At 47.1% G+C, this 27,898-nt stretch overlaps 1 protein-coding gene across 1 annotated transcript; it reads right to left on the bottom strand.

The window, feature by feature from the left end:
- SAP18 (Sin3A associated protein 18) lies at nucleotides 1-22,009 on the bottom strand. Its single transcript, XM_082246718.1, has 4 exons — nucleotides 21,835-22,009; nucleotides 14,527-14,636; nucleotides 12,617-12,739; nucleotides 1-274 (listed from the first exon to the last, which is right to left on the bottom strand). The coding sequence occupies exons 1-4, from the start codon at nucleotides 21,904-21,906 to the stop codon at nucleotides 118-120; spliced, it is 462 nt and encodes a 153-aa protein (XP_082102844.1). The 5' UTR covers nucleotides 21,907-22,009; the 3' UTR covers nucleotides 1-117.
- Between the last annotated feature and the right edge of the window lie 5,889 nt (nucleotides 22,010-27,898).

Genomic DNA, 27,898 nt, shown 5'->3' with positions numbered 1-27,898 from the left:
AAAAATTACAGAGAGCTGAAAATGAATCAACCTGCTAGTCACCAGTAAATGAACTAACAAAACAATGGGAAATGTAATGAGGGAAAAAGTCCATAAAAACAATCCCACAATTTTAAATCAGTATGGTCTCATACGCCCAGATGGGGGTGGAGCTCTGTTGGGAGGCGTTATTGCAATGTCTAAATAATCTCCAATCTGGAACCTCTGTGACTGTAATGTGAGTGAATCCTCTGACCCCTTCCTTCCAGAAACTGTGCTTCCAATCTCCTTTATCCTAGAAATAGAAATCAAATCAGTACAATATAAGCAGCAGGTAGACCGATTAACATTTTATACAGGATATCACCTCACATAAGAACAAACAAGAAGGGTTAAGCATTTTAAAAAAAGGTTGAGACTGGAAGGAATCCCACCAACACTAACTAGAAATGATTTCCTGAGGTTATATTGTTAAATTTTCTGGCTGTGGAAAAAGCATTCAATTATAAGAAGCCAATGAAATGCCAGGAATATAGTGTTTGCTCTCAGTAGAAGATCTTTTACTCTATCCTCAAGGATGCTCCTTCCAGTGATCTGCAATGTCAGGCTTTCAATGGTAAAGATGCAGCTGCTTCAACCGTTAAAAAACCCACACGAGCACCGACATCACCCCCCCTCCCCCTTCAATAAATGGAGCTAGCAGTACTCTATTGGAAAAACAAACCTAATTCCTAGAAGTAACAAACTTTTGGCCACATGGAGTGATGGTCAGACATTCATTAACGTTTGACCATCTATCATATATATGCTGTAGTTCTAAAACTTGGCTTGTGGCCATCTCGGGTTTATGATCAAAGGGACCGTCAGCTTTTTTTTCTAATACTACTTTAAACTTCCATAACCATACAAACATTGTGTAGTTGAAATTCAAACAGCTGATGACAGTTGAGAGGAATGTCAAGCTGCCTGGAAGTGAGAAAGAGAAAGCGAAAGAGAAAGAGAGATATATAGGCAGGCCGATAAAAATGGATTTTTGTAAGATCTTACCGTAAAATCCTTTTCTCTTAAGCTCATTGACAGATGTAGTCTTCTTGATTCTCAAGAGCTGGGTTATGTTGTCTCCGCAGGAGTAGGACTAGGCAGAAAGACAAAACGTTCTGGCTCCACCCTAGGGGCAGTCCCTGAGGGTATATCCTCCCTCTCTCTGCTACAGGGAATCAGTTCTGTTCTAAAGCAGTAACAGAGAATTTAACCCAACCCAACTCAATGATAGAGGGGCGGGTACTACGTCTGTCAATGAGCTTAAGAGAAAAGGATTTTACGGTAAGATCTTACAAAAATCCATTTTTCTCTATCGCTCATTGACAGACGTAGTCTTCTTGATTCTCAAGAGCTGGGACATCCAGAAGCAGTGCCACAAAATGAGGGGTGGGATTGACAGAATCAAAAAGCAAACTAGAAGGCCCAACCGGAGCCAACCAGAAGTATCAAAGGACTCATCGAGAAAACAGATGAGACCTACCCCACAAATCCTCGAGGTAGACCAACAGTCTCCTCAAACAGTGGCCTGCAGGAACCTTGCGGCCAGAAGAGGCATCTGACGATGCCATCACATAAACCTTATACAATATTGTAAAGGTATGAACCGACTACTAAAACAGTCGCCTTGAAAACCTGAACCACTGACGCCTGATGGCGGAAGGTCCAGGAAACTCTAAGCGCCCGAGTAGAATGCGCCTTAACAGGGAACGGGGGATCCCGACCCTTAGATAAAATAAGCCTATACCACCGTCTGTCTGATCCATCTAAAGATGGTCGCAGCAGAACAGGCAACCCCTTCTTAGGGCCATCCGTGATCACAAACAGTGAATCCGTCTTACAAATTGAATCCGTAGTATTCAAGTATATCCTGATCGCCCGAACTACATCCACGGAATGCCATGCAAATTCTCGAGGATGATTGGGCTAAGGACATAGGAAGGACAATACACTGTCCTTATTCAATGAAACTTTGAAACCACCTTAGAAGGAAGGATGGATTCGGATGAAGAACAACCTTATCCCTATGAACCACCAGATCTGGGGAACAACAGGATAATGCAGCCAGTTCTGACACCCTGCGTGCAGAAGTGATAGCCACCAAGAAGACCACCTTCTGGGATAAAGTAGGCAAGGGAATCTCCCTGATATTTTCAAAGGGAGGTGTCTGAAGAACCGACAGCACCAAATTAAGATCCCAGGATGGTAACGGCGCGTGCACTGGCAGAGCCAGGTGTCGCACCCCCTGGATGAAATTCCGCACCAAGGAATGAGTAGACAAAAGCTTCTGAAAGAAGATAGCAAATGCTGAAACCAGACCCTTGATAACACTCAAGGCCAGCTTCTGCTCAACTCCCTGTTGCAGAAAGCCAATATTCGGACTACCGAATAAAGATGTAGATGGAACCCAAGGGATTCACATCACACAATATAAGACTTCCATGTACGATGATAATCTTTCTGGAAGTCGCTTTCCTTGTTTTAACTAGAGTAGGAATAACTGAAGCTGACAATCCCTTGTCCTTCAGCACCTGGGTCTCAATAACCAGGCCGTTTAAAACCAGCGATCGTAAAGCAGGATGGAAGATCGGTCCCTGAGACAGTAGATCCTCCCTGAGAGGAAGTCTCCACGGGACGTCCGCCATCAGTCTGACCAAGTCGGCGTAACAAGCTCGACGAGGCCAGTCCGGAGCTGCCAGAATTACTGGAATTCCTTCCTTCCTCTATCCTGCGAAGAAGTCTTGGCAGTAACGCGAGAGGAGGGAAGGCATACATTAGCTGGTATTGCCCCCACGGGGCGATCAGTGCGTCTGCGGTCTCTGCTAGAGGATCACGGGAGCGAGCCACGAATCTCTGTACTTTTCTGTTGAATCGTGATGCCAACAGATCCATATCCGGGGTGCCCCATCGTAGGCACAACTGGTGGAAAACGTCTGGATGGAGGGACCATTCCCCCTGATCCAGAGTCTGACGGCTGAGATAATCTGCCTGCCAATTCTCCACCCCCGGAATGAACACCGCAGAGATTGCTGGAACAAATCGTTCCGCCCAGCGAAGAATGCAAGCCACTTCTTTGGCCGCTCGGACACTCTTGGTGCCCCCCTGGTGATTGACATAAGCCACGGCCGTGGCGTTGTCCGACTGGATCCGAACCAGGCTGCCCTGGAGCTGCTCGGTCCAGTGAATCAGACAAAGTCTGATCGCTCTCAGTTCCAATACATTTATCGGTAACCTGGATTCTTCCGGGGACCAAAGTCCCTGGACAGATAACTGACCGAGAATTCCTCCCCATCCGGATAGACTGGCATCCGTGGTCACTGTCGTCCAATATATTGGCAGAAATGACTTTCCCTGGCTGAGCATCGGAGACCGAAGCCACCAGACCAGAGACTCTCTGGTCTGTTTGCTCAATCGGATCTGATTGTCCAGGGATTCCGATTCCATCTGAGAGGAATCTCTTGCTGAAGAATTCGGGTATGGGACTGGGCAAATGGGACTGCTTCGAAGGAAGCCACCATCAACCCCAGACCCCTCATGCAAGTCCGAAGGGAAGACCAGCTGTTGGTGGACTGCTGATTGAATCTTTCGGAGTTTCCCTACCGGAAGAAAAACTCTTGTCTTGACTGTGTCTAAAATTAGACCCAGATATTCGAGCCTCTGGGTGGGAACCAGAAATGACTTTTGCTGGTTCACCAGCCACCCGAATTCCTGTAAAGAAATCATAGTAATTTCTATGTTTTGTAGCAAGGTCTGAGGAGACTCTGCATGAAGCAGAAGATCGTCTAGGTAACCAAGGATCGATATGCCTCTTTGGCGCAGAAGTGCCAACATTGGGGCCAACACCTTTGTGAAGACCCGCGGAGCCGTGGCGAGACCGAAAGGTAACGCCACAAACTGATAGTGGTTCTCTTCTACGGAAAAGCGTAGAAACCGCTGATGTCCTGCGAAAATGGGAATGTGAAGATAGGCGTCCTTGATGTCTATGGACGCTAGGACATCCCCTGGATGCAGGAAGGCTGCTACTGTGCGAATGGACTCCATACTGAATCTTCTTATGTTGACAAAAGAATTGAGTGCTCTTAAGTCCAGAATTGGACGCACTTTGCCCTCTTTCCTGGGTATTGTAAATAGGTTTGAATAAAACCCTTGAAACCGTTCTGTCCAAGGAACGTGGACTACCACTCCTTGTTGTAGTAAATCTGTGACTGCTCTCCGCAGATCTTCTAAACGATCTGAGGATAGTCGGATATTGGAAGGGAAGAATCGCGCCGGTGGGAGAGATCGAAACTCGATCTTGTACCCTGACCTTATGACTTCGCAAACCCATTTGTCCGGGATTCTGGAAAGCCACGGATCCGGGAACCGGGGAAGACGTCCCCCCCACCCCAGTTATGGGTGGGGGCGCACCTTCAGGCTTTGGATGGTTTATCTTCAGGTCTGGAGGGGGCGGGCTTTTGCTTGCCCGACCAACGACCCCTGACGCCTCCTGCAGGAGCTTTGGAGGACTTAGTTTTTTCACCCGCGGGACGAAAACCTCTTGTGAGCAGAAAAAGAAGGCCCTCGTCATTGACGAGTTCCTCTACCTTTAAAATTTTGCGGTAAAAAAGGTGCTCTTTCCACCCGTGAGATCTTTAATGATCTCATCTAAGTTGGCTCCAAATAGACGCTCTCCTAAAAAGGGGAAATTAGCCAATGCTTTTTTGGAACCTTGGTCGGCTAACCAACCTTTTAGCCACAGTGTACGCTTGAGAACCACCGCTGAGACAGATGCTCGCGCCAATAATGAAGTGGCGTCTAACGCCGCATCACACACAAACTGTAACCCCTGTATCATCTGTTCCAACAAATCTGATACCGCCTGAGGGACCTCTTCTAGGTCCCGGCATAACCACTTGGTCCATACAGTTACAGCCTGCGAAACCAGACCAATAGCAATTATTGGTCTGAAAGCTGATCCAATCAAGGTAAACATGGTGCGAGACATAGCTTCTATCTTGCGATCCACTGGATCTTTAAAAGACGGAGCGTCTTCTAGAGGAATAACCGTGGCTTTATTCAATCTAGCAATTGGTGAATCCACCACAGGTGGTTCTGTCCATTTCTTAATGAGGGTTTCCTCAAACGGATAACGCCTGTTAATGCGTTTAGAAATAGTAGAAATGCGTTTTGGCAGACTCCATTCTTCTTTGATTGGATTGCCAAAACATTTGGGCAATGGAAAAAACCTTCGCCACTAGATGCGTTTTTAGTCCCAAAAGGGATTTCAGTTTCAGCTATTTGACGGAATACCCTGTAATCTTAAGGTCTCTTGAACAGATACCATGAGTGCGTTTACCAACGCTTCCTCTCTGGCTATGGCTGATGCCGAAACATCCTCCTCACTGTCTGAAAAGACAGTACACGAGACACCAATACCAGATGAAGTACCTGCAACTGCAGAAATAGGCTCAGAGTCTGAATCCGAGGTTTCAGATAATAAGGGGTTAGGCGGGGGTCGCTTACTTGCGCCCTGTCCCTGACAAGCCACTTCCACCCGGGACACAAGCTTCCATAATAGCGGACAATGATTTAATCGTCAGTGGGGTGCTGGAGGATCCCGCAGACCCCTCGAGGGGATCCGGAGGAGATACATGAGTGGCAGGGTCCATGTTAATTCAGGACACCTTTGCCAGAAAACACAAAAAAAATTTTTTTTTTTTTTTTTTAAATAAAATATACCTCTTTTTTTTTTTTTTAAATTTTTTTTTTTTTTTTTTTTTTTTTTTATGTGTCTCCCCCTAGCGCAATAGCGCCCCTCAGAGTACCTGCTTCTCGATCCCACAGAGAGAGAGAGGGACCCCCAAGGCTCACCAACCGATGCAGTGAAGTTTCCAACCAACTGCAGTCAGCGTCTGTCTTTACAGACTGGAAGGAGCTGTTGCTTTTTCCCGGGTAGAAGGACGTGGCTCCGCCCCCTGTGTACGCCTTCCGGCGTTCCCAGCTCTCCACGAGGTAGCTGGGCTCATGAAACATGGCCGCCCCCATATAGGAGACATTAGACTCCAAAAACATGGCGGCCGGCGTGACCTGAGGACATGCATGCACCTGGTCTACGGCAAAATGGCGGCGGACCGCCGAAATCGTTTTTCCCAGCACATCCACCTGCATCTCTGCTGAGTGGCGATTGATAGATCTACAGGAGATACACTACAAATAAGGTAGGATTATACCTCCTATGTCTGCTGTAATGCTACAGTCTGCTGGGTAGAGTGTTAGCTCTCAAACCAAGTCCACTTCCCACAAACACATGCTGTATTTACAAGGGGGACATTTAGTATCAGATATATACTGACCATATATGGAGGGGCCCATAATTCATACTGCCTCATAACGAGGAAAGAAAAAAGGGAACGTTTACTCACCATACCGAACCGACAGGCACCCTCTCTTCACAATACCCTCTCCACCGGGGTGGGGGTTTGTGGACCACTCCGGACGCCTCGACTCTCAGGTTCCTGGCGTCCAAGCGAGACTTTTAACTCGCAAGGTCAGTCCCTCCACTGGGACTCCGTCGCGGCCGACCCAGCGCGGAGCTCTGGTCTGCACGCGCTCGTAGGCAGAAACCGGGGTGACCACTGGATCTCAACATCCAGCCCGGCCCCGCATACTTACTTGAATGTGTCGCGGCCGACCAAGCGCAATGCAATGGTCTGCGCGCGCTCGTAGGCCGGCTGGGGTGACCACTAGTGTCGCCCAGTCCGGCGTTTTTTGCTTGAAGATCTCACAGGAAAAACACTGGAGAAAACTACCTAAAAAATATTTCTTCTAAAGAAAAAATCTTGCCAGGACCAAAAAGATCCCAGCAAGGAGCTTAGGTCCTTACTCCTGACTAGACAGAAAAAAACTGATTCCCTGTAGCAGAGAGAGGGAGGATATACCCTCAGGGACTGCCCCTAGGGTGGAGCCAGAACGTTTTGTCTTTCTGCCTAGTCCTACTCCTGCGGAGACAACATAACCCAGCTCTTGAGAATCAAGAAGACTACGTCTGTCAATGAGCGATAGAGAAATATCTTTACATACTCAGGTGTACATTGTAAAATACAAACGCTTATGGGCTCTTTCACACACAGAGTCCCGCCAGACGGACTCCGTTTTTCTCAGCGGGAAATCGATCCGCTGATCCCCCGCTGAGCAGGCGGGTGACACCTGTCTCCGTGCGGGGAGACAGCTGTCTGGTCCCTATTCATCTCTATGGGGAAATCGGATGGGAACAGACTAGGGATGCACCGAATATTCAGCGACCGAACATTATTCGGCCGAAAATAGAAAAAATAGCACTTTCGGTGTTCGGCCGAATAAGTCAAAAGGCCAAATAATTTTGTGCCGAACAATAGGGCTGAACGATAGTCGATATGATATTGACTATCGTTCTGTGGCCGTAGGCGATATTCATATCGCCGAGGTCACGATATTTACAGGGGGAAGGGACTCGGAGGAGGACAGGAGGACTCACAGACTTCCGTGTTAGGCAGGGGAAGCCGGGACACTTCAGCGGTGAGCATACATACATTACTCACTCGTGCACTGCAGCCCGCCCCACACATTCAGTGAGTCTTACTCTCCTCCCTAGTTTTTTCAATGGCACATTCAGGAAGCCAATCACGCCGTGATTAGCTGCACAGTGAACCAATCACGTGTGCCTGCACACCTGATTGGTTCCGCTGTGCCGCTACTCACGGCGTGATTGGCTTCCTGAATGTGCCATTGAAAAAACTAGGGAGGAGAGTAAGACTCACTGAATGTGTGGGGCGGGCTGCAGTGCACGAGTGAGTAATGTATGTATGCGGCTGTGCTCCTTTCCAGGCTCCTACTAGTCCACCTCCAGCCTCCTACTACCACCACAATGAGAGACTGTCTGTCACTGTATAATCTGATCGAGTCCACACTGACTGTCACTGAGTAATTGATGTTACCATATTAACCCTGACCTGCCCAGTGCCCTGTATCTGCAATTAAAATTTACAAGGCTGCCTGCATGCTTCCTGATTTCCGTTCCCAGCATCCTTCCCAATCCCTACAGTGTCACTAACATTAACCCTATGGTACAAGGCTGCAGTGTGCACTGAATCCCATTCCCTACAGTAACATTTAGGGAGAGAGACATATGAGAGGACAAGAGAGAACGAGAGAGAGAGAGAACGAGAGAGAGAGAGAACGAGAGAGAGAGAGAACGAGAGAGAGAGAGAACGAGAGAGAGAGAGAACGAGCGAGAGAGAGAACGAGCGAGAGAGAGAACGAGAGAGAGAGAGAACGAGAGAGAGAGAGAACGAGAGAGAGAGAGAACGAGCGAGAGAGAGAACGAGCGAGAGAGAGAACGAGCGAGAGAGAGAACGAGCGAGAGAGAGAACGAGCGAGAGAGAGAACGAGCGAGAGAGAGAACGAGCGAGAGAGAGAACGAGCGAGAGAGAGAACGAGCGAGAGAGAGAACGAGCGAGAGAGAGAACGAGCGAGAGAGAGAACGAGCGAGAGAGAGAACGAGCGAGAGAGAGAACGAGCGAGAGAGAGAACGAGCGAGAGAGAGAACGAGCGAGAGAGAGAACGAGCGAGAGAGAGAACGAGCGAGAGAGAGAACGAGCGAGAGAGAGAACGAGCGAGAGAGAGAACGAGCGAGAGAGAGAACGAGCGAGAGAGAGAACGAGCGAGAGAGAGAACGAGCGAGAGAGAGAACGAGCGAGAGAGAACGAGAGAGAGAGAGAGGACGAGAGAGAGAGAACGAGAGATATGAGAGGACGAGAGAGAGAGAGAGAGAGAGAGAGAGAGAGACATATGAGAGGACAAGAGAGAGACGACAAGAGAGAGAGAGAGACGACAAGAGAGAGAGAGGACAAGAGAGAGAGAGGACAAGAGAGAGAGAGGACAAGAGAGAGAGAGAGGACAAGAGAGAGAGAGAGGACAAGAGAGAGAGAGGACAAGAGAGGACAAGAGAGAGAGAGAGAGAGAGAGGACAAGAGAGGACAAGAGAGGACAAGAGAGGACAAGAGAGGACAAGAGAGAGAGAGAGAGAGAGAGAACGAGAGAGAGAGAGAGAGAGAGAACGAGAGAGAGAGAACGAGAGAGAGAGAGAGAACGAGAGAGAGAGAGAGAGAGAGAACGAGAGAGAGAGAGAGAGAGAGCACAAGAGAGAGAGAGAGAGAGAGAGAGCACAAGAGAGAGAGAGAGAGAGAGAGAGAGAGCACAAGAGAGAGAGAGAGAGAGAGAGAGAGAGAGCACAAGAGAGAGAGAGAGAGAGAGAGAGAGAGCACAAGAGAGAGAGAGAGAGAGAGAGAGAGCAAAGAGAGAGAGAGAGGAGAGAGAGAACAAGAGAGAGAGAGAGCACAAGAGAGAGAGAGAGAGAGAGAGCACAAGAGAGAGAGAGAGAGAGAGAGCACAAGAGAGAGAGAGAGAGAGAGAGCACAAGAGAGAGGAGAGAGAGAGAGAGAACAAGAGAGAGAGAGAGAGAGAACAAGAGAGAGAGAGAGAGAGAGAGAACAAGAGAGAGAGAGAGAGAGAGAGAGAGAGAACAAGAGAGAGAGAGAGAGAGAGAGAGAGAGAACAAGAGAGAGAGAGAGAGAGAGAGAGAGAACAGAGAGAGAGAGAGAGAGAGAGAGAGAGAGAGAGAGAGAGAGAACAAGAGAGAGAGAGAGAGAGAGAGAGAGAACAGAGAGAGAGAGCAGAGAGAGAGAGAACAGAGAGAGAGAGAGAGAACAAGAGAGAGAGAGAGAACAAGAGAGAGAGAGAGAACAAGAGAGAGAGAGAGAACAAGAGAGAGAGAGAGAACAAGAGAGAGAGAACAAGAGAGAGAGAGAGAGAGAGAGAGAACAAGAGAGAGAGAGAGAGAGAACAAGAGAGAGAGAGAGAGAGAGAGAGAGAACAAGAGAGAGAGAGAGAGAGAGAACAAGAGAGAGAGAGAGAGAGAGAGAAACAAGAGAGAGAGAGAGAGAGAACAAGAGAGAGAGAGAGAACAAGAGAGAGAGAGAGAACAAGAGAGAGAGAGAGAACAAGAGAGAGAGAGAGAACAAGAGAGAGAGAACAAGAGAGAGAGAGAGAGAGAACAAGAGAGAACAAGAGAGAGAGAACAAGAGAGAGAGAACAAGAGAGAGAGAACAAGAGAGAGAGAGGACAAGAGAGAGAGAACAAGAGAGAGAGAACAAGAGAGAGAGAACAAGAGAGAGAGAACAAGAGAGAGAGAACAGAGAGAGAGAACAAGAGAGAGAGAGAGAGAGAGAGGACGAGAGAGAGAGAGAGACATATGAGAGGACAAGAGAGAGAGAGAGACATATGAGAGGACAAGAGAGAGAGAGAGACATATGAGAGGACAAGAGAGAGAGAGAGACATATGAGAGGACAAGAGAGAGAGAGAGACATATGAGAGGACAAGAGAGAGAGAGAGACATATGAGAGGACAAGAGAGAGAGAGACATATGAGAGGACAAGAGAGAGACATATGAGAGGACAAGAGAGAGACATATGAGAGGACAAGAGAGAGACATATGAGAGGACAAGAGAGAGACATATGAGAGGACAAGAGAGAGACATATGAGAGGACAAGAGAGAGACATATGAGAGGACAAGAGAGAGACATATGAGAGGACGAGAGAGAGACATATGAGAGGACGAGAGAGAGACATATGAGAGGACGAGAGAGAGACATATGAGAGGACGAGAGAGAGACATGAGAGGACGAGAGAGAGACAAGAGAGAGAGGACGAGAGAGAGAGGACAAGAGAGAGAGGACAAGAGAGAGAGGACAAGAGAGAGAGGACAAGAGAGAGAGGACAAGAGAGAGAGGACAAGAGAGAGAGGACAAGAGAGAGAGGACAAGAGAGAGAGGACAAGAGAGAGAGGACAAGAGAGAGAGGACAAGAGAGAGAGGACAAGAGAGAGAGGACAAGAGAGAGAGAGACATATGAGAGGACAAGAGAGAGACATATGAGAGGACAAGAGAGAGACATATGAGAGGACAAGAGAGAGACATATGAGAGGACAAGAGAGAGACATATGAGAGGACAAGAGAGAGACATATGAGAGGACAAGAGAGAGACATATGAGAGGACGAGAGAGAGACATATGAGAGGACGAGAGAGAGAGGACAAGAGAGAGAGGACAAGAGAGAGAGAGACATATGAGAGGACAAGAGAGAGAGAGACATATGAGAGGACAAGAGAGAGACATATGAGAGGACAAGAGAGAGACATATGAGAGGACAAGAGAGAGACATATGAGAGGACAAGAGAGAGACATATGAGAGGACGAGAGAGAGACATATGAGAGGACGAGAGAGAGACATATGAGAGGACGAGAGAGAGACATATGAGAGGACGAGAGAGAGACATGAGAGGACGAGAGAGAGACATGAGAGGACGAGAGAGAGACATGAGAGGACAAGAGAGACATGAGAGGACAAGAGAGAGAGAGACATGAGAGGACAAGAGAGAGGACAAAAAATTGGCAAAATAAATGGAAAAAATGCGAAACACCGCATTCGGTATTCGGCCTTCGGCCAAACATTTCATTATTATTAGGCTTCGGCCAAGAATTTCATTTCGGTGCATCCCTAGAACAGACGGATGGAAAATAGGGTTTCCATCAGTCTGGTTTTGATGAATCAGATGTCAGCGGACATGTCTCCACTGATATCTAATGCCCCATAGGGATGCATGGGGCATCTGTTCAGATCCGCCAAAAAAACTGACAGGCGGATCTGAACAGACTATGTGTGAAAGGGGCCTAAAGCACAATTCCATGAAAAAATATGCACCCAGCACTTCAAAGGCTACATGCTTATTTCAGGAAAAAAAAAAAAAAAAAAACTCGGAAGAAAATCTTTACCCTTACTCTTGCTCAAGCAGGCTCCCTCCAGCGCTGTAACCAGTCCCCCACAATTAATCTGTAAGCTGAGACCTTTGGTTGCACGCCAGCCCCTAAACCAGGGATCCTCAAACTGAGGCCCTCCAGCTGTTGCAGAACTACACATCCTATAAGGCATTGTAAAACAGACATTCACGGACATGACTAGGCATGATGGGAATTGTAGTTCTTGAACTGGAGGGCCATAGTTTGAAGACCCCTGCCCTAAATATACAAAGTTAAGGTCCCTGTATTGCATGTGATGATGTTGAGGCTCCACCCACAGACCCGAGCCTTAGGTGGAGGAGGAGAGTGCTGGAGCAGGGCGTAAGGTGAGAGCCTGTACTTCAGTCCCCTTGACATAACACATTTAACCATTGCAGATGGGTGGGCCCCACTGCAGGGGTGTTTTTTTGATTATCATGGAGTCAGGCTTTACACAATGAAAACTGACTGAATGACTACCTTATGTAGCATCTACAGGGAACAGAGGACCACTACTCCTATTCCATAGGAAAACTATGGAATATAGAGAACTGACTTATCACTTGCATTTTAGTTTGTATCATATAGCAAAAGCTCCCATGATCAATTGCTTTCCCCCCTCTACATTCTGTGCTACCAATAAGGAGATTTCCAATTCAGATATGATGTATTGTATTCAATGTTGATTTTCTCTAAATGAATAAAATGTAAACACTTGTATAACAAATAACAGAAATTCCACATATACCTGTAGCTGGGTCGCTTCAGATCTGGATAAACAATAGCAAAGCTGAAATGTGTGCCTTTCTTCCGGGCATCACCGTAAACTTCTTTTACCAAACTGGTTAACTCTTTCAAAGTAGCATCCATCCTATTGAAAACAAAGACAAGAAATATGACATCTTACAGGACCACATAATTTAGGTCACAACCGCTACTGATACCCAATTTCTGGCATAAATTCATGTTTAGGCAAAGAAATCGTCTAACCTTGGGGGTGAACCAAATCACAACTGGTATATAAATACTAAATTATGTGATATAAAAGATATACTTTGACATCCAATCACAGTGGTCACATGATCAGAAGTCCATCCCGTAGGCGCTGCTTTTAAGACCCAGTTAAATGCCACAGCAAAACAGTTAGAAAGGGATTAAGCATTAGACACACCTTTAGGCTTTCCTTCACATCTGTGGCTATGGGAATTGGTGAGAAATTAATTTTCAAAATTCACAAGGGGCACTGAAATCAGTTTCTTTACTGTATAATGAGATCAGAATCTTGGCATACTACCAATGTAAACAAACATGGGGTGCTGGCAAGCTGCAGGAAGTATAACTTTATATTGTCTGCTGCAATCCTGAAGGATGAATTACTTCACAGTACATGCAGCTAGAGGGGTCAACGATGGCTTGTTTTAACCACGGCAGTTTTTCCTATTCAGCATTGCGCTACTTTAACTAGCAATTGCACGGTCATGCAACATTGTACTCAAATGAAATTTATATCTTTTTGCACAAAATAATCTGTTGGCATTTGATTACCACTGTGTTTTTTATTTTTTTGCGCTATAAATGAAAAAGACAGAAAGGTTTGAGAAAAAAAAAAAACCTAGATTTTCTACTGTTACCTGAATTTACACAGCTATAGACCAGTGATGGCAAACCTTGGCACTCTAGATGTTTTGGAACTAGATTTCCCATGATGTTCATGCACTCTACAGTTTAGTTGAGCATCATGGGAAATAGTTCCAACACATCTGGGGTGCCAAGGTACGCCATCACTGCTAGAGACTATAATATAATGGCGGTGATCAGGAACTGATCAGTGATAATACTGTATACTGACACTGTACTAATTACACTGGGTGGGAAAGGGTTAACATCTAGGGGCAAACAGGTTTACTGTTTGCCTAACAATGTGCAGCTTTAACTTTCTGACCTGGCTAAAATTTTCATCCAAACTCATACTGTTTCCAATCACAGCACGGGCTGGCAGGGGGCGCATTTGCACCCCAAACTCAGGTGAAGGCCAGTTACGTACATGTACGCGACAGTGCCTGCCACTCGCTCACAGCATATTTACTGTGAGCAGTCAGCACATGGTTAAAGCTCTTTCAATGCCTCATATAGAAAACCCTTATTTTTTTAATTGTACCTACAGGCAAGCCTATAACAAGGCTTACCTGTAGGTACTGTGAACATCTAACACAGTTTAGGAGATATTCCGAGGGCATGCAGCCAATAAAATCATCGGCGCATGCGCTCTGAAGGTCAAGCTTACTGTTCTGGACCTTCAGAGCCTGTACCGTAAATAGTGGGTCCCACATGCATGTGCGGGAGTGACGTCATCGCGGTTCCGGCAACTCACAGCACTGGAGCCCACGAACCCAGAAGAAACACTGGGGAAGATGTCAGCTGTCTTAGCTGTGTGCAAGGGCCACTGGAGGGCTTCATTGTAAGGCAAGTATTCCATAATGCAATGCATAGTAGCTCATTATGCCTTTGTCTTGCAGGGGTTTTTTTTCTCAGGGTTTACAACCTCTTTAATGTCTATAGCCTGGTCATAGGTGCTCTTAATGGTCGAGGTGAAAAAAAAAATTGAAATTAATCCACAAAAAAAGTGCTAATAAAATGGAGAGGTTAAGATAGACATACCATGTATAAATCTGCAATTCACTGGATGGGACATTTCCTCTTGCAAACTCATCCGGTCTGTGGTGCCTCCCATTGGTTGTAGTGAACACCCTCAGAAGTAGGGGACACGTCTGGAATGAAAACATGTAACAGATAATAGATCAGTTATAGTAGTATCCCAACGTAAGGGACATTTAGGATAAACAGTATGAGTGCCCCACACAGCCCTCTGAGTCAAACCTGCAGATCCCCAATTTGTAATCAATACTTCCTTCCATTTGGAAAGCCGTAGGTATGACTGAAGGGGCACCTGAAAAGCATTGCACCTGCGTTAAAGCGGTTGTAAACCTAAAATAAAAAACCTGCAAGACAAAAGCATAATGAGCTAGTATGCATCGCATACTAGCTCACTATGAATTACTTACCTTAGAACGAAGCCCCGACACGGACCACCAGACACTACTGCGGGCATGCGCGCTGGAGTAATTTTCCGGCAAGCTCCCGGCAAGGGAAGCTGAAGGTCCGCCGGACCTTCAAAGCGCGTGAGCGGCTGCATGCACTGCAAATATCTCCTAAACTGTGCCGGTTTAGGAGATATCAATTGTACCTACAGGTAAGCCTTATTATAGGCTTACCTGTAGTTAAAATTGAAAAAAGCTGTATACTACCGCTTTAAGCAGATTGTGGGTACCATGCAGGACTTCTGTAGACTTGTCAGTGTATCTGGTTGCTTGTACCTCGTAGGGGCAGGCATGATACACACTGACAGGAAGAGAATGAACTACCTTAGCACTCAGATCCCCCTCTTACTGCCACAACAGACAGCAGAGCAGGCTACTCCTGCAGGAGTGGGAACATGTTCTACCCTAAAAAGGGGTGGAACATGTAAAATGTTCCCAAAGGTGAACTTATCCTTCAGCCTCTGCTCAATTATATGTGGTGCAGGAAATGCAGCGATTACTATGCATTCCCACGGCTTTCAAGTGATCTGCTGCTAATGTTAATTAAACCACACAAAAACAGCTTGCAAAACAAAGTGCAATTTGTCTGAATGGGATTGCATATGTGTGAACACCCATGCAATCTGTTATAATTAAAGGGGTAGTGGTGCGCTTCAGGAATCAGCTCTAATGGATCTCTATTTGGGTTGGTGGCAGTGGTGTGTACAAATCTTGCTTTAAAGGTGCTCCGCGTGATAAATATAATATTTATATTTTTAAAAATAATTTAGGTGATGAAAGTGCAGGTGTGCCAATCAAATCAGTAAATATAAAGGTATTTCTTAAAATAAATAAATATATGAGTACGGTGTGTATCAATAGATAAATAAATATCAGAATGCTACTTCTTTGCCAGTGACATCAATAAATCAATTATATAAATCCAGTGTTGGCCTTCAATCTGATTAATAAACAGTAAAACAAATATATATTGTGCTCAAAATAAAGTGCTACATGCAATTTTCTATTAAAACGGTGCTAGAAAAGATATCTGTGAATAGTTCGAATGTAATCCTTCAAATATCAATATTTAAATGAGATAGTCCAGAAGAAAAAAATTATATAGATAACATCCAAAATAGCTTGTGTGAATACGTTCCTCGCTTATATCCGTGCTTCACTCATGCAATCAAGTGGCTATGATCTCCTTCACCTTGTGTGTCACCTCTGAGTGCTCTAGCCTCTCACCTTATAGGCAAGATCAATATGCCTTTGGTATCTATCCAAGCTCAACGATAGACTCAATTTCTCTGAATCCGGATCCTTTCTTCCTTAATGGAGCTGCTTTCTTGGATCCCTCTAAGTGTTTGTCTTGATCGTTTTTAATACTATCCTCTTTGTCCGATCTTTAGTGTGCCTCAGAGACAAAGACTATTCATGGTGCAGTATATCCAACTCATTTATTAAAATATAAAGATTTACACTTACAATTTAGGCATGATACTTCAGCATGTAAACAAAAAACCAGCCGCCGCTGTGGAGATCGGGCTCCGTTGTAACGTCACTTCCGGCTCCTCCTACGCGTTACGTCACGAGGTCACGTGACTTCCTCAGGGAGTGGTTATAGCTGGAGTGACGTTCATTATATAGCGGCGAGACCGGATATACACCGGCCGCCATTTTTTTGGAGTTCTATTATATTGCTTCTTGGCGGAAGTTCTCCTTCGGCCATTTTTTGTTTTTCTGCCCGCCCGTTCAATATGCTAATAGGAATAGCTTATTGCCCACCCTTTCCTTCACTTGGGATATTAGCTAGCGGCCCGGAAGTGGGTTAGAACTTAGCTCAATTCCGATATCTTAAAACTAGAATTTATTTAAACGAATATATTAAAAACATGTTAAAAACCAACAGCCTCCTTAAAAAACCAGGACTTATATTATATCTGGTGTTGGCAATGTGTTTGATTAGAGGATTTCCTCTAATCAAACACATTGCCAACACCAGATATAATATAAAGGCCCGTACACACGTACCGATCGTCGGCATACAAACGTCGGTGGACGAAGGATCTGCCGATTGTACGCGTGTTAGTATGGTGCCTCCGACAGATGTCTGCGCACAATCCGCGGACAAAAGTCTTTCGTGCAAACATGAAAATATTTGTATGCCGACACCAGAACGGACGATTGTTCGCCTGTCAGTACACAATTCGGCCGACAGACCGCAGATTTGCAAGACTGGGCATGCTCAGAAAATAGAAAACACAGGGAAAGTTAACCATTACATGACATCACTTCTGCAGTCGGCGGACAAAATTCTTGTGCTGTCCTTGTGCTGTCTTTGCACTTTTCAGCAGACACCGACATCCCGGGGAGAAAAGAGGAACATTTGTAAGCCGACCATCGGTACGTGTGTACGGGGCTTAAGTCCTGGTTTTTTAAGGAGGCTGTTGGTTTTTAACATGTTTTTAATATATTCGTTTAAATAAATTCTAGTTTTAAGATATCGGAATTGAGCTAAGTTCTAACCCACTTCCGGGCCGCTAGCTAATATCCCAAGTGAAGGAAAGGGTGGGCAATAAGCTATTCCTATTAGCATATTGAACGGGCGGGCAGAAAAACAAAAAATGGCCGAAGGAGAACTTCCGCCAAGAAGCAATATAATAGAACTCCAAAAAAATGGCGGCCGGTGTATATCCGGTCTCGCCGCTATATAATGAACGTCACTCCAGCTATAACCACTCCCTGAGGAAGTCACGTGACCTCGTGACGTAACGCGTAGGAGGAGCCGGAAGTGACGTTACAACGGAGCCCGATCTCCACAGCGGCGGCTGGTTTTTTGTTTACATGCTGAAGTATCATGCCTAAATTGTAAGTGTAAATCTTTATATTTTAATAAATGAGTTGGATATACTGCACCATGAATAGTCTTTGTCTCTGAGGCACACTAAAGATCGGACAAAGAGGATAGTATTAAAAACGATCAAGACAAACACTTAGAGGGATCCAAGAAAGCAGCTCCATTAAGGAAGAAAGGATCCGGATTCAGAGAAATTGAGTCTATCGTTGAGCTTGGATAGATACCAAAGGCATATTGATCTTGCCTATAAGGTGAGAGGCTAGAGCACTCAGAGGTGACACACAAGGTGAAGGAGATCATAGCCACTTGATTGCATGAGTGAAGCACGGATATAAGCGAGGAACGTATTCACACAAGCTATTTTGGATGTTATCTATATAATTTTTTTCTTCTGGACTATCTCATTTAAATATTGATATTTGAAGGATTACATTCGAACTATTCACAGATATCTTTTCTAGCACCGTTTTAATAGAAAATTGCATGTAGCACTTTATTTTGAGCACAATATATATTTGTTTTACTGTTTATTAATCAGATTGAAGGCCAACACTGGATTTATATAATTTATTTATTGATGTCACTGGCAAAGAAGTAGCATTCTGATATTTATTTATTTATTTATCTATTGATACACACCGTACTCATATTTATTTATTTTAAGAAATACCTTTATATTTACTGATTTGATTGGCACACCTGCACTTTCATCACCTAAATTATTTTTAAAAATATAAATATTATATTTATCACGCGGAGCACCTTTAAAGCAAGATTTGTACACACCACTGCCACCAACCCAAATAGAGATCCATTAGAGCTGATTCCTGAAGCGCACCACTACCCCTTTAATTATATCATTTACTGCCTTAGTATCAGTCCCAGTGGCGCCGCAGCAGGGAGTCTCTGGCCACCTCAGACAGCGCAGGGATCACACACACAACCCATGCAATCTGATTCTAGCGCAGAAAAAAAAAAGAGGGTTGGGGGGTCCTGAACCACTTTGGCGCAGATGAAGTGATTTGAGCCATACGAAATGAATGGTTTAAATCGCACTGCACAGTGATTTGCACAGGAATGTGGTGTGATTTGTGTGCAAATCACATGCAATGTGCCACAACGTGGCAGGTTGAACCCAGGCTTAAGGGCTCATTCACACCATGTGTGCACAAAAACTGATGGAAAACGTGCAGAGACGAGTGGATATCAGTTTTCATGCATGTTTTCAGTGCCTTGTGCACACCATAATATTAATGTCATGCCAGGTTTTTCCCCACACAGAAAACGGAATACACTTTGCAGATTCCTGCACAGAAAAAATCCACACGTGATACCAGTGTGAACAGGACACAGAATAAATGTGTCCTTTGAGCCCTTGCAGAGACCGCGTGCAGAAAAACTGACGTCTCTCTGCGCATGGTGTGAACGAGGCCTAAAGCTCTATTCTATGCTCCCCTTGCAGCCATCGCTCTTCTCCCCTACACTCCAGCAATGGACTGTCCCTCAGTGTACTCACTTCCAGTGCAGGTCTTTTGTGCTCTGCATTATTATATATCAGAGGACCTGCAACCCATGGAGCACACCCGCCGTCTCTCGCATCGTGTCAGCAGCCCCCAGGTGATGTCATGGGTCACACTTGAGGCCCCTGGTATCATGAAAGTTAACCACCACTGTCCCAGGCCTAAAAGAACATTCAACCCTTGCAGTGTAGGCAGTCCTACTACATTTTACCTTTCCCTGAAGAAAGTGAAAACACGGGGACATGTACGGCATTTTTTGCCCAAGTACACACGAACTGAAACCTGTGGCCGCTAAATTTATTTTAACCCCCTCCCCACCACCACCCAGGCTTTAAAGTACTTCTAGATGCAGGGAGGTGGAGGTAGGCATTCGGGTCATGTGACTGCTGTGATTAGCTTTAACATGAACGGAAAGACCCCAATTGCAAGTTTGCATGCTTTCCGGTGCCCATCGGTGATTGTGTTAGGAGTGCGCACAATCTCAGGAGAGAAAAGTTTACGTTAGAATGCATAAATGCGGCCCCTCAGCGACAAAGCCCACCCCCGAGAGGCCACATATGCCTAGGACCAGTGGAAAGAGGATAAAAAAAATCCTCACCTAAGTGAAGGGGATATCAGCAGCCCTCATGCATCTACATCTACACCAAGGGGGGGTCTGTCAGCCCTTTTGCAGAGACCCTGTATGCCTGCAACAGAGTGTGACGTAGTCACCCCAAAAGGAAGAAGTGAAGATCATGTACATGGGGGGGCACACGCTGTGCGGTGTCTGCTAGAGACTCAGTGGTGTTTTCTAACAGACGGGGAATCCGGCACACACAGACACACTATGGGATCTCTGCCAGACCTCCTAGACCTGAAGCAAGGCTACAAATGTGCCAGATATTAGCCACTATGGGAAACGCTCGCTTCAAGTAGGAGATCGCTGGACTTCATGGGGTTTTTTTTTTTTTTTTTTTTTTTTTAGACAAAAGTAAAGAGTTCTTTACTTGGAGGGGTATGTATTTTGGGGGTATAGGTTGGGGTGAAGCTCCTCAGTCAGAGGTGTATAGATGGAATGGTTATTTATGGGGGGGGTACAGGTAGGGATGAAGCTCCTCAGTCAGTCAGAGGTATATAGATGGAATGGTTATTTATGGGGGGGGTACAGGTAGGGATGAAGCTCCTCAGTCAGAGGTGCATAGATGGAATGGTTATTTATGGGGGGGGGGGTACAGGTAGGGGTGAAGCTCCTCAGTCAGCGGTATATAGATGGAATGGTTATTTATGGGGGGGGAGTACAGGTAGGGGTGAAGCTCCCCAGTCAGAGGTATATAGATGTAATGGTTATTCATGGGGGGGGGGGTACAGGTAGGGGTGAAGCTCCTCAGTCAGTCAGAGGTGTATAGACGGAATGGTTATTTATGGGGGGGGTACAGGTAGGGGTGAAGCTCCTCAGTCAGTCAGAGGTATATAGATGGAATGGTTATTTATGGGGGGGGGGTACAGGTAGGGGTGAAGCTCCTCAGTCAGTCAGAGGTGTATAGATGGAATGGTTATTTATGGGGGGGGGTACAGGTAGGGGTGAAGCTCCTCAGTCAGTAAGAGGTGTATAGATGGAATGGTTATTTATGGGGGGGGGGGGGGGTACAGGTAGGGATGAAGCTCCTCAGTCAGAGGTGTATAGATGGAATGGTTATTTATGGGGGGGGTACAGGTAGGGGTGAAGCTCCTCAGTCAGTAAGAGGTGTATAGATTGAATGGTTATTTATGGGGGGGGGGGTACACGTAGGGATGAAGCTCCTCAGTCAGTAAGAGGTGTATAGATGGAATGGTTATTTATGGGGGGGGGGGTACAGGTAGGGGTGAAGCTCCTCAGTCAGTAAGAGGTGTATAGATGGAATGGTTATTTATGGGGGGGGGGGGTTACAGGTAGGGGTGAAGCTCCTCAGTCAGTCAGAGGTGTATAGATGGAATGGTTATTTATGGGGGGGGGGGGGGGAGTACAGGTAGGGGTGAAGCTCCTCAGTCAGTCAGAGGTATATAGATGGAATGGTTATTTATGGGGGGGGGGGTAGGTACAGGTAGGGGTGAAGCTCCTCAGTCAGTCAGAGGTGTATAGATGGAATGGTTATTTATGGGGGGGGGGGTACAGGTAGGGGTGAAGCTCCTCAGTCAGTCAGAGGTATATAGATGGAATGGTTATTTATGGGGGGGGGGGGTACAGGTAGGGGTGAAGCTCCTCAGTCAGAGGTATATAGATGGAATGGTTATTTATGGGGGGGGTACAGGTAGGGGTGAAGCTCCTCAGTCAGTCAAAGGTATATAGATGGAATGCTCTGTACATGGCTACACTGCAATGACCCCCCCAGAGGTGTCACCGGCCCTATGGTGGACGGGGACCTGCAATGGTGGTGCCCCCCATCCCTCCTCACTTCATGTGCGCTCCATACACGGTCTCAGTGTTTAGTCCCCGCCTGGGCCTCTGTGTCCGGGTCCTTCTCCCGGCACACAGCCGCCGCCGTCTCCTCACCTTCTCCCGGTCTATCGGCTTCTCCGGTTCTTTCTTTATCTCCTCCTGCGTCACCCGGGACTCTACTGCCATCTTCTCCAGTTTTTAAACTATACAGAGACCAAATCAACAGAGAATCGTCTTTACCGACCCGCTTCCGGCGACTTCTCACTACGTCTGCACGCTACGCGCCTTGTTAGCGAAATGCCGTACGTATCACCACGTGGGGCGTGCTGCGACGTCATGTAGGGCGAGCCTCCTTCTCGAGGGCTCGCGCGCATGCGTATAGCTAGGTGTTATGTGTGTACTGTGTGTGTAGCTGATGTAGGTTATATTGAAAACAGCACAACTCTACACGAGCAACCTTAGTGACTGGAAATGTCACGAGACGGACGTCACTCATCTGTTATATCCATACATTTCCCAAACATTTCAAATGAACGGCCAGTTTATTGTCCTTCGGACTTTAGTGGTGCCAGATTGTGGCCAATGCGGGTAGATCATGTCCCAGGCAAAGCATCATTGAGAATATTGCCCACTCATTGGTGTCAGTGGGAGGAATAGTGCCCCGTCATTGGTGTCAGTGGGAGGAATAGTGCCCCATCATTGGTATCAGTGGGAGGAATAGTGCCCCATCATTGTTGTCAGTGGGAGGAATAGTGCCCCGTCATTGGTGTCAGTGGGAGGAATAGTGCCCCATCATTGGTATCAGTGGGAGGAATAGTGCCCCGTCATTGGTATTAGTGGGAGGAAAAGTGCCCCATCATTGTTGTCAGTGGGAGGAATAGTGCCCCATCATTGGTGTCAGTGGGAGGAATAGTGCTCCATCATTGGTGTCAGTGGGAGGAATAGTGCCCCATCATTGGTGTCAGTGGGAGGAATAGTGCCCCATCATTGGTGTCAGTGGGAGGTATAGTGCCCCATCATTGGTATCAGTGGGAGGAATAGTGCCCCATCATTGTTGTCAGTGGGAGGAATAGTGCTCCATCATTGGTGTCAGTGGGAGGAATAGTGCCCCATCATTGGTGTCAGTGGGAGGAATAGTGCCCCGTCATTGGTGTCAGTGGGAGGAATAGTGCCCCATCATTGGTATCAGTGGGAGGAATAGTGCCCCGTCATTGGTATTAGTGGGAGGAATAGTGCCCCATCATTGTTGTCAGTGGGAGGAATAGTGCCCCGTCATTGGTGTCAGTGGGAGGAATAGTGCCCCATCATTGGTGTCAGTGGGAGGAATAGTGCCCCATCATTGGTGTCAGTGGGAGGTATAGTGCCCCGTCATTGGTATTAGTGGGAGGAATAGTGCCCCATCATTGTTGTCAGTGGGAGGAATAGTGCTCCATCATTGGTGTCAGTGGGAGGAATAGTGCCCCATCATTGGTGTCAGTGGGAGGAATAGTGCCCCATCATTGTCAGTGGGAGGAATAGTGCTCCATCATTGGTGTCAGTGGGAGGAATAGTGCCCCATCATTGGTGTCAGTGGGAGGAATAGTGCTCCATCATTGGTGTCAGTGGGAGGAATAGTGCCCCGTCATTGGTATTAGTGGGAGGAATAGTGCCCCATCATTGTTGTCAGTGGGAGGAATAGTGCCCCATCATTGGTGTCAGTGGGAGGAATAGTGCTCCATCATTGGTGTCAGTGGGAGGAATAGTGCCCCATCATTGGTGTCAGTGGGAGGAATAGTGCCCCATCATTGGTGTCAGTGGGAGGTATAGTGCCCCATCATTGGTATCAGTGGGAGGAATAGTGCCCCATCATTGTTGTCAGTGGGAGGAATAGTGCTCCATCATTGGTGTCAGTGGGAGGAATAGTGCCCCATCATTGGTGTCAGTGGGAGGAATAGTGCCCCGTCATTGGTGTCAGTGGGAGGAATAGTGCCCCATCATTGGTATCAGTGGGAGGAATAGTGCCCCGTCATTGGTATTAGTGGGAGGAATAGTGCCCCATCATTGTTGTCAGTGGGAGGAATAGTGCCCCGTCATTGGTGTCAGTGGGAGGAATAGTGCCCCATCATTGGTGTCAGTGGGAGGAATAGTGCCCCATCATTGGTGTCAGTGGGAGGTATAGTGCCCCGTCATTGGTATTAGTGGGAGGAATAGTGCCCCATCATTGTTGTCAGTGGGAGGAATAGTGCTCCATCATTGGTGTCAGTGGGAGGAATAGTGCCCCATCATTGGTGTCAGTGGGAGGAATAGTGCCCCATCATTGTCAGTGGGAGGAATAGTGCTCCATCATTGGTGTCAGTGGGAGGAATAGTGCCCCATCATTGGTGTCAGTGGGAGGAATAGTGCTCCATCATTGGTGTCAGTGGGAGGAATAGTGCTCCATCATTGGTGTCAGTGGGAGGAATAGTGCTCCATCATTGGTGTCAGTGGGAGGAATAGTGCTCCATCATTGGTGTCAGTGGGAGGAGTAGTTTCCCATCATTCAGCTTCGGGTGTGGCTGCAGGAAGGTTCTCTGGCTGTGTGTCTGGAGCTGCTCCAGGTGATCTGTTTGAGAGGGGAGTCTGGTAAAATCTCTCCCAGCTCTGCTGGCCCCTATCTGGGGAGGCCATGCAGGCCAGCAGGGCCTCTCCTGCTGGAAGCTCTCAGCCATCCCCTGGGCAGATGGATGACATACCTGCTCCTGGACAAGCCATGGCTGAGGATCTCTCTGCCCCTGGTGAGGATGAGGATACCGAGTCCATTCGGGAGCGAGTGGTGGCCGGGATCAAGGTCCTGAATAGGGAGAGAGACCAGCTCTACAAACTGAGAGCGGAGTTGAAGCGTCTGCGAAAGCAACGTGAAGGTTTGTACAGCCGCAACCGTGGATCTATGGATCCGGAAATCCAGTTGGCAAAGGTCCGGGTTCAACACCAGGAAACCATTGTGGCCATGATGGAAGGTAAAGAGGGGCCCTTTAAGGAAAAGTTTTGCAATGACCGCAGATTTGCAAGGATGGCAAAGATGGAGGTGGACGAGGAGACCCCCAGTTCTGACCCCCTGACCCCCCAAGGTGAGGTAAGCAACCCGTTGCCTTCTCAGGGCTCAGGAGGCATGCTGACAGTGATCCAGGCAGTGGAGTCTCCATTACGAGCGGATCAGCTGGTGTTTGGTGAGGAGAACTTTCCTGATAATGTGCCTGATAAGGTAAAACCTAGCAAGTCCCAAGTGACTGATAAAACTATTTTTGTGCCATTTAACACCTTGGCTAATACTGATGTTTTGCCCAATGACACCCAGGCTGGTAATATTATATCCAGCAATACTTCAGCTGCTGATGTTTCCACTGAGGAAAAATTGCGTTTAAAAAATGACATTGCAGCAAAGGAACTACAAGAGCCAGAACAACCCGTTAACCCCCCTTTTGCTGAGTCAAAGGCTGTTTGTCCAGTCACAGCTGCTGTCTCTATACTGCAGCATCAGGACACCTGTGGTACTACAGCAGAAACTGTGATAGTGAATACTGATTGTGACATTTCTTCCAGCACAGCTGTTCCTAATAATAATACTAATGTGTGTTTAATGGACAATCCTGCTGGCTCAGTACAAGCAGTTAATAATAAGGATAATAATAATAATGTACCAGCTAAAGTTACATCGGTGTGGGGTCTTGGCCCTGATAAGCCCTCTTTTGCTCAGGTGGTACGCTCTGCGCCTGGTAATGTTATTAAGCCAGGGCTGCAGCCAATGAGGAACCCTGCTTCCAGGCAGAGATTTACACCACAAACTGCCACTTTGAGCACCCCTGGTTCCGGTCTTGGGTCTCTGGCTTCTGCTGGGGGTCCAAGACGTAATGTCGTTATACTTAAATGGGAAGGTGGTGCAGTCTCTCCAGCACGGCGTGTGGTGGTGGATATGATTTTGGAGATGGGCTTTGGGGCGAATGACCTTTATGCCCTAATACACGTAGCTGGGAGCCGGGAGTACACAATCAGCTTCACCAGGCCGGAGGGTCTTGACCTGTTCTGGGAACGATATGAAGCTCGGTGCAGGTCAAGACCCGAATGGGAAGATCTGGCACCAGTTGCTGTTTCGCAGAGATCAACGGTTAAAAAAATAACCATCATCCTCAATAATGAGAGTGTTCCTGCTCGGGACCTAGAGGTCTGGTTAAGGAACTATGGTGAGGTTTTGACAAGGCTAGAAAAAATCCTTGATGAACGTGACATCTGGACCGGGGGTTGGTCAGTAACGGTCAGGTTGGCCAGGGATGGGAATGTTGTCCGTCACCTGCCCTCCTCGGCTTTCATAGGGAGGGATAGGATGACTATTTTTTATCCTGGTCAGCCAAAGCTATGTCACCGCTGTGGAGAAAAGGGGCATTTTAGCTCCTCCTGTTCAGCCTTAATATGTTCAGTATGTCGGGGACAGGGTCATGTGGCCAGGGACTGTACCCAGGCGATAAGGTGCAACCTGTGCCTGCGCCTTGGCCACCCCTACAGCCGATGTCCGGAGGCCTGGCACAACATGGAGAAGGAGGTAGTAGATGAACTGTTGAGGCTGGACGGGATGGAGGATGAGGCCCCTGGTGTACCATCCTCCTCAGCGGTGACTGACCCCCCAGGTCCTGTTCAGGATCCCTCCCCAGTTTCTGTGGCCAACCCTCCTGTGTCTGTAGGTATTCCTTCTGTGACTGTCTCTGTGTCCCCCCAGCCTACTGTACCCGCTCCTCTTGTGTCAGAACCTTCTAAGTCTGTGCCCTCCGAGTCAGTCTTGCCCCATGAGTCATCCCCTCCTAGGTCTGACTTAAGGGAAGGTCCCCCCCCACCAGGAGTGGTAGAGGGTACCAAAAAGGGTGCTGCGGTTTCCTCTGTAAAGAAGTCTTCTGTGAAGACTTCAAAAAAGAAGAAAACAAGAGATAACATCTCTGAATCTGACCTGCAGTACCTGGAGGAGAGAAGGAGGGTTGTGAGGCGAAAGAGACAGGCGGTGAGGACGGGACAGGGACAGGATGCCCCAGTGTCTGTCCCCAACCGTTCTAGGGCTTCTGCATGGGATATCTCCACATCTGGAGCTTCTTCTGAGCAAAATTCTGATTCAGAAATGGAATTGGAGGAGGCCTCAAGAAAGAGAGAGGCTTCTGGTGATGAGCAGCAGAGGGGAGCTAAGAAGCAATCCACCCAATAACCCAAATGGCGGTTCCCCCTCCGTTAAAAGTGGTGACAATAAATGTTGCCAGCATTAAGTCGGTAAGAGCTCGTTCTATGGCCTTCTTTTTGTTCAGCCAATTAGATGCTGAAATTTTATTTTTGCAGGAGACTAGGCTCACCTCCTTGGCAGATATTCATATGGCCAAGAGAGAGTGGAGGTATGGTCCATCTTACTGGTCTCTTGCGGCCGAGCCTTACGGCGGGGTGGCGGTGTTGTTTAAAACCGGCATGGTAACTGTCCGGCGGGTTATTGAGGTGGAGATTGGGAGATGTATGGTCTTAGACGTTCTTGTGGGAGGGCAGGACCTGCGCCTAATTAATATTTATGGGCCACACACAAAGTGGGACAGGAAATGCCTTTTTACAAGGATCAAGCCATTTCTTTTTACATCCCGGCAAGTGGTTTTTGGAGGTGACTTTAATACTGTGACTAGGCCCAAGGACAGGAAGGACTTCAATGACAGGCTGGGATATGATAGCGTTTTTTTAAATAGTATGGTTAGGGATGCTGGTCTTGTGGATGTGCACATTAAGCACCTTCCGGATGACACAGGGTTCACATTTCATCGAGGTAATAGTCAGAGTAGAATAGATAGGTTTTTTTTGAAGGAGGCCTCTGCTTTCTCACCCCCAGTGGTGCAGGCAGTGGAGTTCTCTGATCACTGTATGCTATCTGTGGTCTTGAATGCTTCAGACTTCCCTCAGAGGGGCAAAGGCATCTGGAGATTAAATTCGACTCTCCTTGAGGAAGAACATGTTAGACAATCCTTTGAGGAATTCTTTCAGGCACAGGTGACCATCCTGGACTTTTGTAGCAGCAAGGCTGAGTGGTGGGAGCTGACCAAAAAGAGGATTGCTGGATTCTTCAGGGGCCTAGCCAATAAAAAACAGTTTAATAGATACATGACCTACCAACGTTTGCGGAGGAAGCTGGATATTCTTGTCTCAAGAGGAG

The sequence above is a fragment of the Pelophylax lessonae genome (genome assembly GCF_965119305.1).
Source record: "Pelophylax lessonae genome assembly, chromosome: 2".
Taxonomy (NCBI): Eukaryota; Metazoa; Chordata; class Amphibia; order Anura; family Ranidae; genus Pelophylax; species Pelophylax lessonae.
The sequence above is the reverse complement of the archived record's forward strand: the minus strand, read 5'-3'. Positions and strand labels throughout refer to the sequence as shown.

Excerpts from the sequence above, each read along its gene's own strand:
- SAP18 (XM_082246718.1), bottom strand. The coding sequence starts at position 21,906 with ATGGCAGTAGAGTCCCGGGTGACGCAGGAGGAGATAAAGAAAGAACCG. Across the intron at positions 14,637-21,834 it reads AGCCGATAGACCGGGAGAAG|ACGTGTCCCCTACTTCTGAG; the intron begins GTGAGGAGACGG and ends TTTTCATTCCAG. Across the intron at positions 12,740-14,526 it reads GAATTGCAGATTTATACATG|GATGGATGCTACTTTGAAAG; the intron begins GTATGTCTATCT and ends TGTTTTCAATAG.